The 17,571-nt window shown below is 38.1% G+C and overlaps 1 protein-coding gene and 1 pseudogene across 12 annotated transcripts in view; one reads left to right on the top strand and one right to left on the bottom strand.

The window, feature by feature from the left end:
* Positions 1–12,628, bottom strand: part of POC5 (POC5 centriolar protein) — a 39,670-nt gene extending 27,042 nt beyond the window's left edge. The window contains exons 1-7 of one of the 11 annotated variants that reach the window (XM_080678542.1): positions 12,483–12,603; positions 11,946–11,993; positions 11,443–11,580; positions 8,920–9,015; positions 5,835–5,889; positions 3,762–3,839; positions 455–660 (exon numbers count right to left, since the gene is read on the bottom strand). In XM_080678542.1, the coding sequence (XP_080534668.1) occupies positions 455–660; positions 3,762–3,839; positions 5,835–5,889; positions 8,920–9,003 (423 nt within the window). In that variant the 5' untranslated portion in view covers positions 9,004–9,015; positions 11,443–11,580; positions 11,946–11,993; positions 12,483–12,603. Of the gene's footprint in view, positions 1–454; positions 661–3,761; positions 3,840–5,747; positions 5,890–8,919; positions 9,016–11,118; positions 11,232–11,442; positions 11,581–11,945; positions 11,994–12,066 lie in introns of all 11 variants that reach the window. The other 10 variants (XM_080678538.1, XM_080678533.1, XM_080678541.1 and 7 more) reach the window with 10 other exon arrangements.
* Positions 1,369–2,636, top strand: LOC308254600 (large ribosomal subunit protein uL22-like; annotated as a pseudogene). The gene is made up of 2 exons: positions 1,369–1,374; positions 2,090–2,636. The product of its transcript is annotated as a large ribosomal subunit protein uL22-like (transcript).
* Positions 12,629–17,571: the final 4,943 nt, after the last annotated feature.

Below are 17,571 nucleotides of genomic sequence, written 5' to 3'. Positions count from 1 at the left end.
TATACATTGTGGTTGCTGTAAGAATGGCTATAAAATGAATACATATTGCTAAAATTGGGTTCTGTATTTCATTTAAAGGATACATTTTCATTAGTCATAGCTACAGTATAGTAAAGGTTCACTGAGTGTCTCAGTCACATACAGTCTTTCAGAACATCTGAGAAATTCAGTAGATTGTTCCATCAACTATTTAAAAATATGTTTTTTGAACCAGCAGCATCACCTGGGATCTTGTTAGAAATGCATAATCTCAGGTCCTCAAAAACAACTGAATAAAAAGCTGAAGTTCAACAGGATTCCTAGGGGATTCATATGGACATCAAAGACTGAGAAGCACAGGTTTTAGACATTGGACTGATCTCCTAAACCTAAAGATTAAAAAGAACCTTTTATTTTAAATAAAAGAAAAACTGGAATTAAGAGCAAAACTATTATACTAATCCAACAACGATACCTTAAGACCTGAACTCCAAAGATCCAGTACACTTTCCACCTTTTGAAGGTTTTCTTCAGAAACAACAGAATTGCCCACAATTATTTCATGGACACCTGCATGACTAGAATTAGACCCTGGTGTGGAAGAATCGCCTAAAAGATTTGAACTGAAAAAATCCATGACAGGGTGAAAAGGCTTCCTTGGTGATGACACTGGTGATAACCCTAGAATGAAAAAAAGTTGTAGTGGTTATGGCAAATTGAAAACAACCCAAACTGGTGAGGACTTATATTGGAAGGCTGGAAGATGTCAGTTACTATAGAGGCTGAGAAAAATGCAGAGAAATGACCTTTCAGTGTACTTAATCTGGATATTTTAAATTTCAGTATTGTCACTGATTTAGGACTAATCAGCATGAGATGTCTCCTATACTCAAGTAAAGATGCTTAATATATCCAGCTCCAGTCTGAGCTGAAACTATTATCTGTGTCATCATATCAGCATTTTCTAAGTGCTTTGTATGTTTCTATAATAAAAAATGTTATAAGGATTGGCTCTCATAATACATGCTACCCTAAGAAATACATACTCTTATCTATTTTACTGATTCCAAAACTGAGGTTCAGAAAGGGTTAAGTAACTGACCAAGGTCAGAGTGGTTGTATATAGGTCATTATTACTTTATGTAGAACACTGGGATGAGTTTTAATACTACTAAAAGTCAGCACTATAAGTAGAAAAGAGACTAGTAGTTTAATTTAACAGATACTCAACTATAAGATACCCTGTTTGCCCTCAACATATAGGTGAGGAATATATATATATATATATATATATATATATATATATATATATATACACACACACACACACACACACACACACACACACACATATACTCCCATCTCTTGCCCATATACCAGGGTGTGGGGATGGCAGTGAGAGCCAGAAAGAGAACTGGTATCTACCTTTAAAAAAGTACAGAATATTTTATCACACAGGTATATTGGAATTAGAGACTGCTGAGCATCATTTCTTGCATATCACACTTTTGCTATGAGGGTCCTATAACTAAGACTGAAGGGCTTTTCTATCTTCCTTACTAAATGACTCAAAACAAAGATAAAGATAAATCTACTATAGAACTTGTTACTTAAAAGTAAATCAAGAATTATCTGCAAAAGGAAAAAAATATCATTCCCTAATATGTATGTTTTGCATAAAAATATATCAACAAATGGTTTAAGCTAGTCAACAGAATATATAGCACTACCTATATAGTCTGAAGATGGTTTAGGAACTCAAAGAATAAGGCACATGAATAGTATTTTTATTTTTTAAAAAATATATTTTATTGATATTTTACAGAGAGGAAGGGAGAGGGATAGAGAGCTAGAAACATCGATGAGAGAGAAACATCGATCAGCTGCCTCCTGCACACCTCCCACTGGGGATGTGCCCGCAACCAAGGTACATGCCCTTGACTGGAATCGAACCTGGGACCCTTCAGTCCGCAGGCCGACGCTCTATCCACTGAGCCAAACCGGTTTCGGCATGAATAGTATTTTTAACTAGATTTTACTAAATAGATCTGCACACATGGGCTCTGCTTTTATTTATCTTTTAATACATCACCTTTAAAAAAAAAAATAGAATCATGGTTGCTATTCACTTGACCAAGAAAACCCCACAAAATCATGCAAATGAAGAGGTTCAGATCTTTAAGTTCACTTTAAGAACACTTGTGAAACTGCCAAGGCCATCATGGGGATGGGAACCCAAAAAGCCACCAAGTATTTAAAGGGTGTCATTTTATAGAAGCTGTATGTGCTATTCTGTCGTTACAATGGTGGAGTTGGTAGGTGTGCCCAGTCCAAACAGTTGTGCTGGACAGAGTCAGTGGCCCAAAAAGAGTGCTAAATTTTTGCTGCACATACTTAAAAATGTAGAGAGTAATGCTGAGCTTAAGGGTTTAGATGTAGTCTCTGGTCACTGAGCACATCCAAGTGAATAAAACTCTTAACATGCAGTACAGAACTTACAGAGCTCGTGGGCAGATGAACCTATACATGAGCTCTCCCTGCCACACTGAGATGATCCTTACTGAAAAAGAGCAGACTGTTCCAAACCAGAAGAAGAGGTTGTACAGAAGAAAAAGATACTCCAGAAGAAACTGAAGAAACAAAAACTTATGGCCTGAGAGTAAATTCAGCATGAAATAAATACTAATAAAAGTAAAAGAAGGAAAAAAACAAAAAGACCTTGGAAGATCCCTCAGAAATTACATTGCCCAAGCCTTCTATATAAGTGAGAGGCATTTCTTATATGGTGGCTTAAAAGGCCCTTACATTAAATGACATTGAATCACCTAGTATAAAAAGTGTTCTATTTTTACTATATTAGTTATTCTATGTCAAAGAAAAAGTTTCAATCTGGTGCTAGTATGCTTTTAAAACCTCTGTAACACTTGCTAATCAGGCTGAACACAACACCACCAATAGTATTCAACCAAACTTTAATAACTTTGTTTGAGTTGCATTTATTTTTACCATTGCTTTCTATTTGTAACAAGTATATATTAGTTTTTGCTATAAACAGTAATAACATATGTAACATATTTTCTTTTAAAATAAAAGCTAAAAATTAATATTTGTGAGGAAAAACCTTTAGTCAATACATGGTGAAAAGGAAAGTAAGAAAAACCTCACAAATGATAGAACACGTGGAATAAAGATAGGAAGAAAATGATAAAGTTAGTACGCAAATGCCTAAAAAATGGGAAATAATGCATTATGAAAAAATTTATATCGGCCAAACTATCTGATATCCTTTTGAACCTTTAAAAATATTTGCCCTCTTGCCCTAGCCAGTTTGGCCCAGTGGATAGAGCATTGGCTGCGGATTGAAGGGTCCCCGGTAGATTCTGGTCAAGGGCACATGCCTGGGTTGTGGGCTCAGTCCCCAGTAGAGGGCATGTAGAAGGCAGCTGGTCAATGATTCTTTCTCATCATTGATGTTTCTTTCTCTCTCCCTCTCCCTTCCTCTCTGAAAACAATAAAAATATATTAAATAGAAAACTGCCCTTTAACCTAGAAGATTTAAGGATGTCACATACTATAATAAATAAACCTGTTTGTCTTAATTGTACTATTTTGATTATTATAAAATTATTTTAAATAGTATTACTCAATAAATTAGCAACAACAGCATTTTAAAATCCTGCCAATAAGTAATATGCTAAAATATTCCTCTTACTACATAGATAATATTCATCAAACCACAAAATGTTGTATATTAATAAAAACAAGCTAAGGAAAAGTAATACCTTCTGTCTTTGAATGACTTGAAATATTTAAATCACGTCCTTTTCTAACTTCTGTCCTTGTTTCTCTTTCTCTTCTTACTGTAAAGAAAAATACCCCAAAGCACTTTTAAATAAAATACCTATTCACACACAACTAATTTAAGAAGGTTGAGGTATATAAATAAGACTTTAGAACAAAGAAAATATAACATGGTGGGGTTAGAGGAACATTAAAACAAAGAACAAGAATAAAGAAAAGACTCTGAAACCAGAAAAAGTCTTATTATTAATAAACTCGATTCCACCCACCAAATATGGATGAAAGAGAATTCAGTCTACTGTGGCATTCAATTCACACTGAGGATCAGTGGATGAATGACATTGGAACTTAGAAAAGGCTATGCTGTCTAGTAACACTGGATATTTCCAGGGGCCGGCTGCCTTTCACAAGCTTCAATCAAACTAAAGTGACACCGGTTCCCCCCAAACAGGGACTTCATTACTTCCACCTCAGGAACCTTTAGTCAATACATGGTGAAAAGGAAAGTGAGAAAAACCTCACAAGAATGACTTTGCCAACGCTGACACACCTCACTTATACTAAACAACGGCAATACTAAGAATAAAGGGAATGGGATGGTAAATTTACATAGTCCATTCTAACCAAGTCTATGCGTAAATCAGAATAATCTAAATTCACTGCATGTTGTATGCTTAGGTCTCAAGTCCTTTTTTATAAAGGCAGAGCATAAACAAACACTACCTTACATACTAGAAAAGAACAGGGGTCTTAAGTCCCAAGTGGCTACCTTGAAAGGTTGCAGATTTGGGGCAAGGAAAGGACTCCTGTGTTGTGTCACTGGGAACAACAGTATAGTAATACTGTAGCCAATGGAAAAGGAAACAAGCTTTTGGTGACCACCTTAAGGGCAGAGGTTTAGAGGGCTAATACACTACTAGTAATTGCCTAAATTCATTTGTAAGGGAGTATGCAGCACTTTGGGTTTGCTCAGTAGGAACTCCATGTTGAGGTGCCAGTATAATCAAAACATGGTCAATATCACTGATATAAAAATTAATAAATTCAAGGGTTGTATCTCTTAAAGACCAATAAATCTGGATAGCAAGTATTCAGTAGGATGAGTATATATATTTTACAATTGTGATCTATTTGTTGATCCACTGCAATAGGTCAAAGATTGAGAAGCAATGAAAACGCCATTTTATAGAGGGAGAAGGACAACAGGCACTAGGGCTGTGCCGTATCAGAAAACGAGGAGCCTGCTGACAGTGAGCAGGCTGTGTCATGTGCCTTCAAGGAGGGATCCTTAGAATTTACTTATTGTTGATAACTGTCCATTTATCAGAGCTGTTTTACAAGAGCTTTCTGTACCCTTATTTAGAGTGAGCTGTTGGGATCCTGTTTTTTATTAAATAAGGGACAAATAGGTAAAAGGAGCTTCAACCTTCTTTTTCAACCTTTTACTCATCTATCATCATACATCCTGATTTGTATTAGCTCTCAATTCTGTCACTGACATAGTCCAAGAATGGATTCATGTTTGTGGTAATAATTCAAACAGTCCTCTATGCCTATATAAATACTGCTGACAAAGTCCTAGCATATGGTTCATAAACTTAAGGGGTTCTGAGGGCTACCTATGGACCATCTTTAATTTGGGGGGTTGGACATTTATTTTTTAAGATAATCCTGACAAATAACCATTAGAACAAATACAGAGATGTTACATATTTCACTAAGAGACATGCAATGGCTACAGTGTTGCTTTAAATTTATTACTTTTCAGAAAAGTAATAGTCAAAGGAAGCTCAAAGATCCAGCTGTCATATAAGAGCCAAGAATAACATATTAAAATGTAAAGAGTTTCCCCAGATAATAGTGATATTCACCATTGACTGGAGAAGCATTTTCACAATCATAAGTCAATTGCATTAATAAGCTCAAATAACATCTTAAATTAAGATGTTTTGAAAAATATACATAACCTTGATTATGAAGAATATCATCAATTATAGTATGAAATCTAACATCTGGCACCACTTCTCCCTTAGAATGAGATGGCTGTGAAGTACCTGGTTCAATATTTGGAGTCACTATAGTATAACGAAGCAATTCTTCATACTCTTCCTATGAGAAACCAATAATAAATAATGTTTTATAACACTGTCCCAATGGACACTAAGGCAAAAGAACAACAAAAGCTGTACATATCTACTATATATAAAAGTGTATAGCTATTTTATATTATTATATTTTGAAATGCTTTTAACAATAGGACATGGGTAGGCTTTCAACTGTAGTCAAGAACCAATAGGGTCATAAGTTGAGGGTTACTAATAAACAGACTCTTAGTTGGGCTGACATTCTAAGCAGATAACCAATAACACAAAATTATTTCTGGTGTGCCTAGAAAATCCTCCCTTATCCCTGTCTTAAATTCTACTCTAGAGATTTATTATTTTGATGTAAAGCTTTGTCTCCTAACAAAACAACTTGAGATCTTACAAGGTGCTTACATTTTAGTAATAAAGGGGTCTGGACCCAACAATTACAATGTATGGGTTTTTGGACACCAGCTGGGTATCTTACAATTCAACTTAATCTGACAATATACACCAGAGTTAGCAGCAGATCACACAGGTTAAGGGTTCAGTCCCATAAGACAGCTCCCCGCACCCCCAACTTCAGTTCACCTGTGCTTTTGACAGACCAGTTATAGATTGGAGGTTCCCTTCTCAGGTTCAATTAATTTCCTAGAGTGGCTCATAGAACTCAACATTTCACTTACTAGATTACCAGTACATTATAAAAGGATATAACTCAGGAGCAGTCAGATAAATTGAGGCACAGGGCAAGGTATGGGGAAGGGTCTTGGAGCTTCCATGCCCTCTCTTAGCATGCCAGTCACCCAGCACTTCCATGTGGCTCACCACCTCAGAAGCTCCCTGAATTCTCTTTTTTGGGTTTCTATGGAGGCTCCATTACATAGGCATGATTCATTAAATCATAGCCACTGGTGATTGAACTCAATTTCCAGCCCCTCTTACCTCCTGGGAAGTTTGGGGATAGGACTGAAATTTCCAATCCTCTAATTATATAATTGGTTCCTCTGGCAACCAGCCCTCATCTTTAGGTGAGGGTGCAAAAGTCACCTCATAACAAAACACACCTTTATCATTCTCATTGCTTAAGAAATTACAATGTTTTAGGAGCTCTGTGCCAGAAACCAGAATGAAGACCAAATATATATTTATTATAAATAATAATATCACAAGTATAAATGAGTTATTTAGGTCCCTCTAGGAACAAGTCTGGATAAGACAGAGATGAAGAATACAAGAAAGCACTGACACCTAAAAAGATAGCACCAAGTTGGAGAGGTACCATCCAAAGGGAAGGCAAGGATACATCTGTCACAATTCCCGACTGCTTCTTTACTAGTAAATAACCACAGGTACTTTAACAGTAGCTTCCCAATGTCTACATTTGTAATTTCAATTAAAAGAACACATTTGCTCATAAAATATTTTCTTGAAGCTTTTCTCATATTATACTTACTCAACATAATGTAACATAAACATAATGTCCAGCTTTTTTCCTCTTAAGTGATATAATTATAAAACTCAAGATAGACCATGTTATTATTCTCTCAATTAAAATCTACTCTAGAAATCTGAATCCATATTTTTGATGATAAAACATTTAGAAATAAAAGAAATTCAGAGCATTTCATATAAAACCCATACCTTCTGCAGTCAATTTATCTGTCACTGTCCAGGTAGCAGAATGTGATGAATGTTGTGGCAACAGGGACTAGAACCTAGAGTAAAACACTAAGGAATCTAGGCCTCAGAACTTTGGATGGTTTGATGTTGTATTAATTGGCATTAAAATGAAAGCAGCATTCATAAAGAGATAGCTACAATAAGAAAATTTCAAGAAAAAAATGTTTCTTGAGATTTCTAGCTTCTCTCATTGTGTTGTTTGAAGCTTTTGTACAAAGAGTAAAGAGCTCATGATTATTTTCAGAAAGATGAAAATAATGTAAGGCATTTCCCAAAGTTTGTAAAATAATTCCTAAAGTTTGGTATAATTTGATATACATTATACATTATATACACTAGAGGCCCAATGCATGAAAATTTGTGCAAGAGTAGGCCTTCCTTCCCCTTGCTGCTGGCACCAGCTTCCTTCCGGCACCCGGGACTCCGGCTTCCCTCCTCCTGTCACCTGCAGGCACCCGCACCTGGGCGACTTCCCTCTGGCCCCGGCTTCATCGGTCTAATTAGCATATTAACCTTTTATTATTATCCTATATAATAAAGAGCTAATATGCAAATGGTTGTCACACCCTCATGCCCTTGTACTGGGGCTGGGGGGGCCTGAGGCCATGTCCCTGCCCCAGCGCCGGGGCCAGGGACCTGAGGCTATGACCCCCTCACCCTGGTGTCGGGGCCAGGGGAGCTGAGGCTGCACTCTGCGCCCTGCGGGGCTTGACACAGGTGGGGCCAGCCGGGTCTGGATCTCGTGTGATTTTGAGATGCATGCAGGTGGGCGGGGACTTGACTCTGGGTCCCGCGGTGCGCCCCTGACTCTGACAGGAGGGAGATTTTCATATACATTTTACTAATTTTCTTTTATCTCTGACACTTCTATTATAGAGAAAGGGCAAATAGCAATATTAAAATATTTCATCTAATTAATTCCCTTTTAATGTGCACGAATTTTGTGCACAGGGCCACTAGTCTACACTAATAATCTACACTAATAAAAGAGTAGATGCAAATTGACCATACCTTCACAATGCCCACCAGCCAGTCAGGAGTGAGTATGCAAATTGACCCAACAAAGATGGCAGGTTAATTTGCATACTCAGGCACTGAACGCCCCAGCTGCTCCAGGCCTCTGGGCAGCATGGGAAGGCGGAAAGGCGGCTCCAGGCCGGAGCGAAAGGTGGCTCTGGCAGGAGCGAAGGCGGTGCCGGCAGCCAGGGGAAGGAAGGCCCATTCTTGCATGAATCTTTGTGCATCGGGCCTCTAGAAGATTATAATTATAAATGTAAATGGCATGAATGAATGAAAAATGTATTCCTAGTTTTCCCTCATACTATTTGTTGAAAATAAGTAAGTCATAACAAATTTATACATGTCTTCCTACCTGAAGATCTGAAGAGCCTGAACTGTTTTGGTTGCAGTCATTCTGCATAACTGGAAATGCGTATTTCTCCTCATCTGATGACATTCTGCAAAAATACTATAAAACAGTAAATGTTAACTTTAGTTTTTCCCCCTCAATATTTAAACTAAAATAGAATTCCTTATATAGAGATGGAACACCAACCAAAACAATAATTGTGATATTTTAAAATCATTCAACATATTTGAGCAACTATAGACAAAATCATTGGACAAAAAATAAATAAATAAAGACTCAATTCCCAAAATTAGTGAGTTTATAAAGTAGCAAAGGAGATGAAACAAATACATGAAAGGTTAAAGAAAAATGGAGGCTTCTCAGAAAAACCCGCACAGTAGAGGGTTGAGAATAATGGATTTTGATCTCTGTTCTTAACAATGTGTGACAACCTGGATCAGTGGTCGGCAAACTCATTAGTTAACAGAGCGGCAAACCACGGCTCAGGAGCTGCATGTGGCTCGCGAGCTGCAGTTTGCCAACCACTGACCTAGATGTTGAGCACTTTCTTTGAAGATGCTGAACCAAGGAGAATGAAAATTTGTGCAAATTCCCTGCTTAGGAAACTTACCTTTTGGAAGTATTATTTTTAAAAAAGTAAGCCTATACAAAACAACATTCTAATATGCACATAGAAAAATTGTTGAAAGTCTTAACCAAAAAAATAAAAAAAATAAAAGTATTTTTAATAACTAGTAGGTAAATTCTTTAAAAGATAAGTAGTGAATATTCAAACTATCTGAATACTAGTAACATGTAAGACACTGGTGAGAAAGTAGTAAGATGAGTCCTCAAGGACTTTATAATCTATAGGGAGGTGCCAGATATGTATATAAGTGACTGATAAAAAAGTGCTGATAGACCCTAAACAAAAGAGGTGCAAAGAAAGGAGATAGGAGTAGCCATTTTTCATGGGGTGAGATCCTGAGCGTGTGAAGAAGTAAGAATGGAGCCAGAGAAAATTTTAATAGAGAAAATGACCCCAGTGTTGAGATCTGAAAGACAGATAAAAGTTATCAGGATATACTAGGCAGTAGAGCTGCATAAGCAAAGATACAGAGGTACGTACAGGTATGCTAGGAACGTAAGTATAGTAGTTAATGCTGTAAGCAAAGGGTGTAAAGCAAGGCTTGGCTGAGAGCAGCCAGATCATGGAAGATCATGATTATGTCATGTTAAAAAGTTTGGTCTTTATTTTAGAGAAGTTATTAAAATGTTTTAAACAAGTGATAACCAGATCATGCTCGTCTTTTAGAATGATCACTCTGGCAACTTTCAAGATGAATTAGAGAGTTGGGGTCCTGCAGAAAGAGAGATCAACTGAGAGCTGAATGCAGTAGTCCAAGAAGTAAATGTTCTCTCTGGCAGTAATCCAGGAGATAAATGAGGACCTGAATCTAGGAGTCAGCAATGGGAAGTAGATAGAGTATGACTATGAGACAGTTGTGTTATGGCAATGAAAATGAGAGATCATGGTTAATAACTGGTTCAGGGATTAAAGGGAGGAATTGTTAATGGCTTCCAGGAGTCTGTCTTGAGTAGATAGATGATAGTGCCACTCACCACGGCAAGAAATGTAGGAAGATGAGCAGGTTGGGAGGAAGAACACTAGGCTCAACGTCAGATGTTTTGGGTGTGCAGTACCTGTGAGGCACTGAGGTGAAGCTGCAGGTATGCAGCATATGGCCACCCTGTATGCTGTGCACCATCCAAGGACTGCCATTTACAGTGAATGGTGCTTCCTGGAGTTAAACAATGTGGGAGCCCTGCTTTGGAGCTTTAGGGTGAAGATACAGTTTGAGGAATCATCAGCATAATAGGAAATGCTGGAAAACAGGAGGATAAGATCACCAATGAAAAGGAGTGACAGAAAAATTTCTTACTCCGAAGTCCATATACCCAAGTTGTATGCCATATTTTTAGTATAAATGCACATGTGTGTATTTTTCTAGGAAGAGGATCCTTAGCTTCCAATATGTGTTCAGAGGAAACTACAACCCTAATAAAGTTAAGGGCCACTACCATAGTGAGACAAAGGTTAAAACCACAACCACTAACATTTAAAGGGGGAAAAGAAAAGCCAACAAAGACTAAAAAGATCAATAAAACTATCAGAATGAACAGCATCACAAAAGCTTAGAGAAGGAAGTCAGAGTCACATACCAAAGAAAGATGAGCATTGGGCAGAATTCCTTGAATTTGGCAATCAGGAAGTTGCTATGACATTCCCCTGAACAATTTCAGTGGAAAGTAGAACAGGTCTCAATCACAGTGGGCTGAAAAGTGAGAGATGAGGAAATTGAAGTAGAAAGGGCAGATACAGGGAAACTGCAATATTAGAAGAAACATGGATTGGGGCTAGATTGTGGAAAGGATAGTTGAACTTTATTCAGTGGGTGTAACTGAATATACACATGGTAAGTAAACTAAATCTCTGCATGACTGTCTTTAGCTAAGCCAATTAGGAAGGATAAAATAAGCACATACATCTTAGCAAGGAATGGCTGCTTCACAGGACTTCAAATCCACCACTGTGGTAACTTGGTCCATCTCTGTTTCCATCCACTTCTTCCTTTGGGGTGTGCTTGCTGATCAATTACGTATAGGAGTGGGGGTGGGGTGGGGCTGATTATTTAAAAAAAAAACAAATGAACTGCAAAGTATGGTTGGACTTATAAGAGTTTTTGAATATAGATACTGCAGACACGAAACAACTACTGTACTTTTGGGAAATACGTTCTAAATCTTCCACCTGCCCTGCTTTGATGCCAACAAGGTATGGCAGTTTATTTGAAACTCTAAAACAGTAGCATTACTTCTCCTAGGTTCAGAAACAAAGGAGGAAAATGAAGCTTGCTTTAATGGGTGGCGGATACATCAGTTCACTAAATTTTCAATATTTTCTAACCCAAAACGTCAGAAACCAGGAGATAAAAAGTTCCGAGTGCTTCTCTATTACCAGGTAAACCAAAGTACGTCTTGGTAATTACCTGGCTGATGGGGAAAGAGGGCTCCCTCCGGGAACTCAAAAGTAACACCTAAGAGGCAGAGGAGGAGTGAATTAGGTGCAAGCTGGCAGCAGTGACGTCCCTGCGCCCTTCGCGGACCTACCTGCAGGCAAGGACAGGGCGCGCGCGAGCCGCTCCCACGCCGAGGACTCGCAGCAGAGGGGAAAGCAGTTGCGAGTAAGAAAAGGGCTAGTTCTTTTCGATCCTTTTCTACCCACCCCTGTTTTAATAACATTCTTACTTAAAAACAATAAAGCGTTTGACATGGTTCTTTCCCCCCTTACGTTTTAAATGGCCAGAACCTATGGGACAGTAACCGCTATATTTGAGGCATTCCTCCTCCTGCCCTCTCTTCTCCACGACTCGGGGAGGAAAACCTCTGAACAGCAGAAGGGCCCGGGTCTAGGGGACGATGCTCCCAGCCCGGAGCCCGGGAGCGGAAATCTGGGCCAAAGCACTTTAAAGCTCACTCCGCTGCCTCCGCCAGGGGCTCGGGGTCGCCAGGGCGCCGCTACCCACCGTCGCAGCTCTCCCGGAACTCCGACTCCTCCGTCCGCGTCGGCCCGCCGCGTCCCCGCTAAAACCACAGCCAGTACAGGGGCTACCTTAGCAGCAGCCTGACAGTTTCAAACTGCAGAGAGGAATTAAGGACGGCCCTGGGCATTGGCCCCGACCTTCAGCAACCTGACATGTGATTGGTCAGCCAGCCGGGGGCGGGGTTTTAGACCGCGGCAGGGAGAAACCGTAGTTAAGTTACTAAGGAAAGCCCCGCCCTCTGGTCCTGAGGGGGCGGGTCTTAAGGAGCCCTGCTGAGCGTCTGGGAGCGCATGCTCAGTTGCGTTCAGCGACTGCGGATGCAAGCCGCTTCTGAACGGGATTTGGTTAGAGGCTGCTGAGCTGGGCCAAAGTCAGCCAGGGCGGAATGCTGCTGTCTTTCCATAATACTCAGTCTGTGCGTGTGGTCCTCATGCATAAAAGTCATCTGCGTCCACAGGTGCCCTGCAACAGGATCACTTAGAGGTGCTTTTTAAAAAAATACACATTCCTGACCCTCTCTCTGAATTTCTCGGGTCTTGAACAGGGCCAGGGAATCTGAATTTTTAACTGTATTCTGGACACTGTACTCAACTCATTTAATTCTCAGATTATCTCCGTGATAGAGATGCCATTTCCATCCTCATTTTACAGATATGAAAACGGAAGCGCAAAGAGGTGACTTGCCCATGATCACATGGCTAATAAGAGCAGAACTGGTATTCAAACTGAGGTAGACTGGGTCCCGGAGTCTATGTTCCTATCAGTAAGTCTGTTGGGAACAGTGTGACTGTTACGGATTAAATAGTGTCCTAAAAAAAAAAAAAAAAAGAAAAAAAAAAAAAGATGTTAAGTCCTAATCTCTAGTACCTGTGAATGTGACCGTACTTGGAAGTGGGGTCATTACAAAATGTAATCAAGTTAAATTAGATCATGCTGGATTGAGGTGAACCTAAATTCAATAACTAATGTCCTTATAGAAGGAAATTTAGACACAGAGAGACACAGGAGAGAAGATGGAGGCAGAGATTGAGAAATGCATCTATAAACTAAGAAACATGGAGGATTGCCAGCAACCACTAGCAGCTAGAAGAGGCAAGGAAAGATCTGTTAGCTCTTTCAAAGGGAGCACAGCCCTGCCGACACATTGATTTTGGCTTCTGGCCTCCAGGACTGAGAATACATTTCTGTTGTTTAAGCCATCCAGTTTGTGGTAATTTGTTATGGCATCCCTCGAAAACAAATACAGTGGCCCAGACCTTGAGATAAGAAAGTGCTTATTGTATCTGGGTAATGCATAAAAGCCAGAAAGTAGTCTTATTGAGGAGCAGAGTGGCACAGGATGAGGCTACAGATGGAGGTGGAGACCTGACTATGTTAAGGATTTAACATTTCATTTAAAGCTCAATTAGATGTTTTTAGATGTTCCAGAAAGAGATGAAAACAACTTGAACTGAAGGGATGACCAGGGTATATTTCACTTCCATACATATCACATTGCCTAATTAGGCGGCTATTCACCCAGCTTCAATTTTTTTTTTTTTTACTATAGAAGAAGGGAATACATTTTGAGTGATGGGTAGATGATATATATATAAGTGTCTATGTATCCATTTATCCATCCATCCATCAAAAGAACACGGTAGATTATTTTTGGCAAGTGGCTCACAATGCATGTCCCCAAAGAAATCTTTTGTAGCTGGACTACACAGTCTATTTAAAAGCCTTTCATAAAGTGAGAGCCAAAAAGATAGATTCATTGAATATATTTTTAAATGTTTATTTATTAATTTTAGAAAAAGAGAGAGAGACATCAATTTCTTGTTCCACTTATTTATGCATTCATTGCTTGATTCTTATATATGCCCTGATTGGGGATCAAACCTGCAACCTTGGTCTATCGGGACGATGCTCTAACCAACTGAGCTACCTGGCCAGAGCCTCACTGAACACATTTAATTGAATTAGAGGATGTCCTCTCCAGAGGAAGAAAGACTGTCAATAAGCAAAGACACAGGTTATTGGCAGGAATCATGGCTGCAGTGGTCTGCAGGTGAGACAGTGTGGCAGTGCTGTGCAGGGGTGGGTATTTGTAGAGGAGTAAGAGCTGGTACAGAATATTTTGATTTCTTGGATTCCACAGTTGCATTTTGCTACACAGCACTTCCTGGCTCTTTAATTGCAGAAGGGAGTTTATTTCTTAGCCCTCATCATCAGCCTTCTGTTCTTCCTAATCATAAAGACTCATCCTTGAACCTCTCTGTTACCATCCTCTAGCCATATGAAAAAAAGCTTATTTTTAGAATTTCCTTTTCCTGATCAAACAATCTGGGACTAGCTGTGAGGCAGGATTAATTAGTTTTACAGAGAACAATGTTACAGAGTCCCACTGATGTTTGAGTGCTACACAGATGCTGTACTCGTGGGTCTTTAGGGCTTCTGAGGGTGGGTTTGCAGATCAGGGTAATTCAGCTCAGAGAGAAAGGGCAGATCTTATATTTTGGAGTGCTTAACCCAAAATGTACATGAGTACTTATCATGTATTAAGCAATGTGCTAGGCCATTTCACATATATTTTGCTATTAGTCATTACAAAATTCTGCATAATTAAATGATGGAACCAGAAATACATTCACAGTAAAAATTTAATTTGATAATATGCAAAATTGTGATGTAATATTAACCATGATTATATGTTACAATACTCTATTGTATATTTATCTCTAAAGTTTAAGATTTAATTATTATAATGACTTTTGCTCTTTAGAATTTTTATTAAGAAAAAAGCAAATACATAAACCTAGATTAATTAAATGCCATGTATATTCTACAAACTTTCAGAAGAGAAATGACATGAAAAATGAGATTTTGAAATCCTCAAGTGGCATTTTTATCTATTGATATATAACATACATAATCCAAATATTACAGAAAGCAATCTCTATCATATAACTTTAAAAATATATAGATTTTGTTAATATGAAAAAAGTGAAAAGTTCTTTTTAAAATTTATGGGTTTTTAGAATTTTATATTTAAAAAGCATTTTGTGTTGGGATTTATTCAATTTATATGAATCATTATTTTCCCAAAATGAGTGGGTATGTATTTGAAGACCAGTGTATTGAAAATACAAGTCATTGATTTATATCCATGACCCTGAAGACTTACAAAATTTATGAAACACCCAGAATTCTAAGAAAAACATATGCCAAGTGCATAGTCATCTATAAAATCAAAATTTAAATTCAAGATTGCAAAATTACATGATAGCCCTGTCTAAACTCTAATTCAAATAATTGAAATGACAGTTGAAGATATTGACATCTACAGTATAAAAGCATCAATTTTACCATGAGAATGAGGGGATGAAGTTGATTTGCTGGATTTCTATGAATCAACATCCAAGCATCTTTAGAAAAAAAATACAACTTTAAAAGTGAATAGCTGTCGCCTCACTGGTATGGCTCAGTGGTTGAGTGTCAACCTGGGAACCAAGAGGAGGTCAAGGTTAGATTCCAGATTGGGGCATATGCCCAGGTTTTGGGTTCAAGCCAAAGTGGGGGGCATGCAGGAGGCAGACGATCAATGATTCTCTCTCATCATTGATGTTTCTATTTCTCCCTTCCTCTCCCTTCCTCTCTGAAACCAATAAAAAACATTTAAAAAAAGTGAACAGCTATTAATTCATTTATGGCCAGTGAAGATATAATTGTATTAACATAATACTAATATATCATCTAAATTATTTTAAATTATAAATAATCCTATCTTACTAAAATTATGAAAAATCTATATCAGAGGGTTTTTGTCTTTTTTTTTTCTTTGAAGCAAAAGGGATTTGAAGAAAACTTAATGGATATATTGGTATCAAAAACTACCATTTAGAAATTACTTTTTAGGAAAAGCAAAGTTTAATTGTCAGTTTTGTAGTTTAAATATTTTCACCCTTCTAATAGTTTCTAATCACAGTTGACTGAAAACTGTAAATTTTTTCTTGTACACTTTAGTGATGATAAAATAAGATAAAAATAAAACAAGACTTTTTTAAAAACTAGAGGTTTTAATTTACTATTTTACTATTTTTGGTATGTATCTTTTCTCATCCTCTTCAGTTAACCTGTCTCTGACCATAAAATCCCAAATCTCCTTCAAGGCTTATCCCAAATACCACTCCTCCAAGAAGTCTGTGGGGTTTTTTTTGTTTTTGTTTTTGTTTTTTAAATATATATTTTTATTGATTTCAGAGAAGAAGGGAAAGAGAGAAAGAGAGAAAAACATCAATGATGAGAGAGAAAATCATTGATCAGCTACCTCCTGCACACCCCACACTTGGGATTGAGCCCGCAATCTGGGCATGTGCCCTTGACCAGGAATCAAACTGTGACCTCCTGGTTCATAGGTCAACACTCAACCACTGAGACACACCAGCTGGCAAAGAAGTCTGTTTTTGTTTTGTTTTTATAATACTTCCTATGATCTCTTTCTCACTCATGTGCTTTGTATGCTTAACTCATTTTGTATTCTGCTGTAATTGCTAGATCCTTTGGGGCAGGGATTGTGCCTTCCTCATTTTTTGGTCACCTTTAGGACCAAGCACAGACCTCACCTGCAGTGGTTCTTTAAAAAACATTTGCTGAGTTAAAAATGCTGAATATTTATGGTTTCTCCATCCTGTAAAAAATGATTTGTGTTTGCTGTTGATGTTACCTCTTCCCTTATTTCAGTAGGCCTGCAAATTCCTCCATAACAGAGTGAGCCTGCAGCATGACTCAGCAACGTAGGGTCTGAGTGTGGTCCCTGCTCTAGTAGTTTCCAGAGAATGGAAGTAAGTTTGTCCCAGCCACACCAGGTGGCAGTGTGACCCACACTTGCATGGCCACCAAGGCAGGTGTATGTGGAAAAACAAGGCAATGATTCTTCAAGGAAAACATTTGAAAATATTTTAACACAAAAGGGCTAGGTGAACTCAATTTTCTATATTCTATTCAGAGATTCCAAGACTCCTGTGATTTATATCATTGCTGCTAACAGGGAAAAGTGAAAAAAAAAGTGTTATTATTCACACTGTCAACA

Source organism: Plecotus auritus, assembly GCF_963455305.1.
Source record: "Plecotus auritus genome assembly, chromosome: 7".
Taxonomy (NCBI): Eukaryota; Metazoa; Chordata; class Mammalia; order Chiroptera; family Vespertilionidae; genus Plecotus; species Plecotus auritus.
The sequence above is the reverse complement of the archived record's forward strand: the minus strand, read 5'-3'. Positions and strand labels throughout refer to the sequence as shown.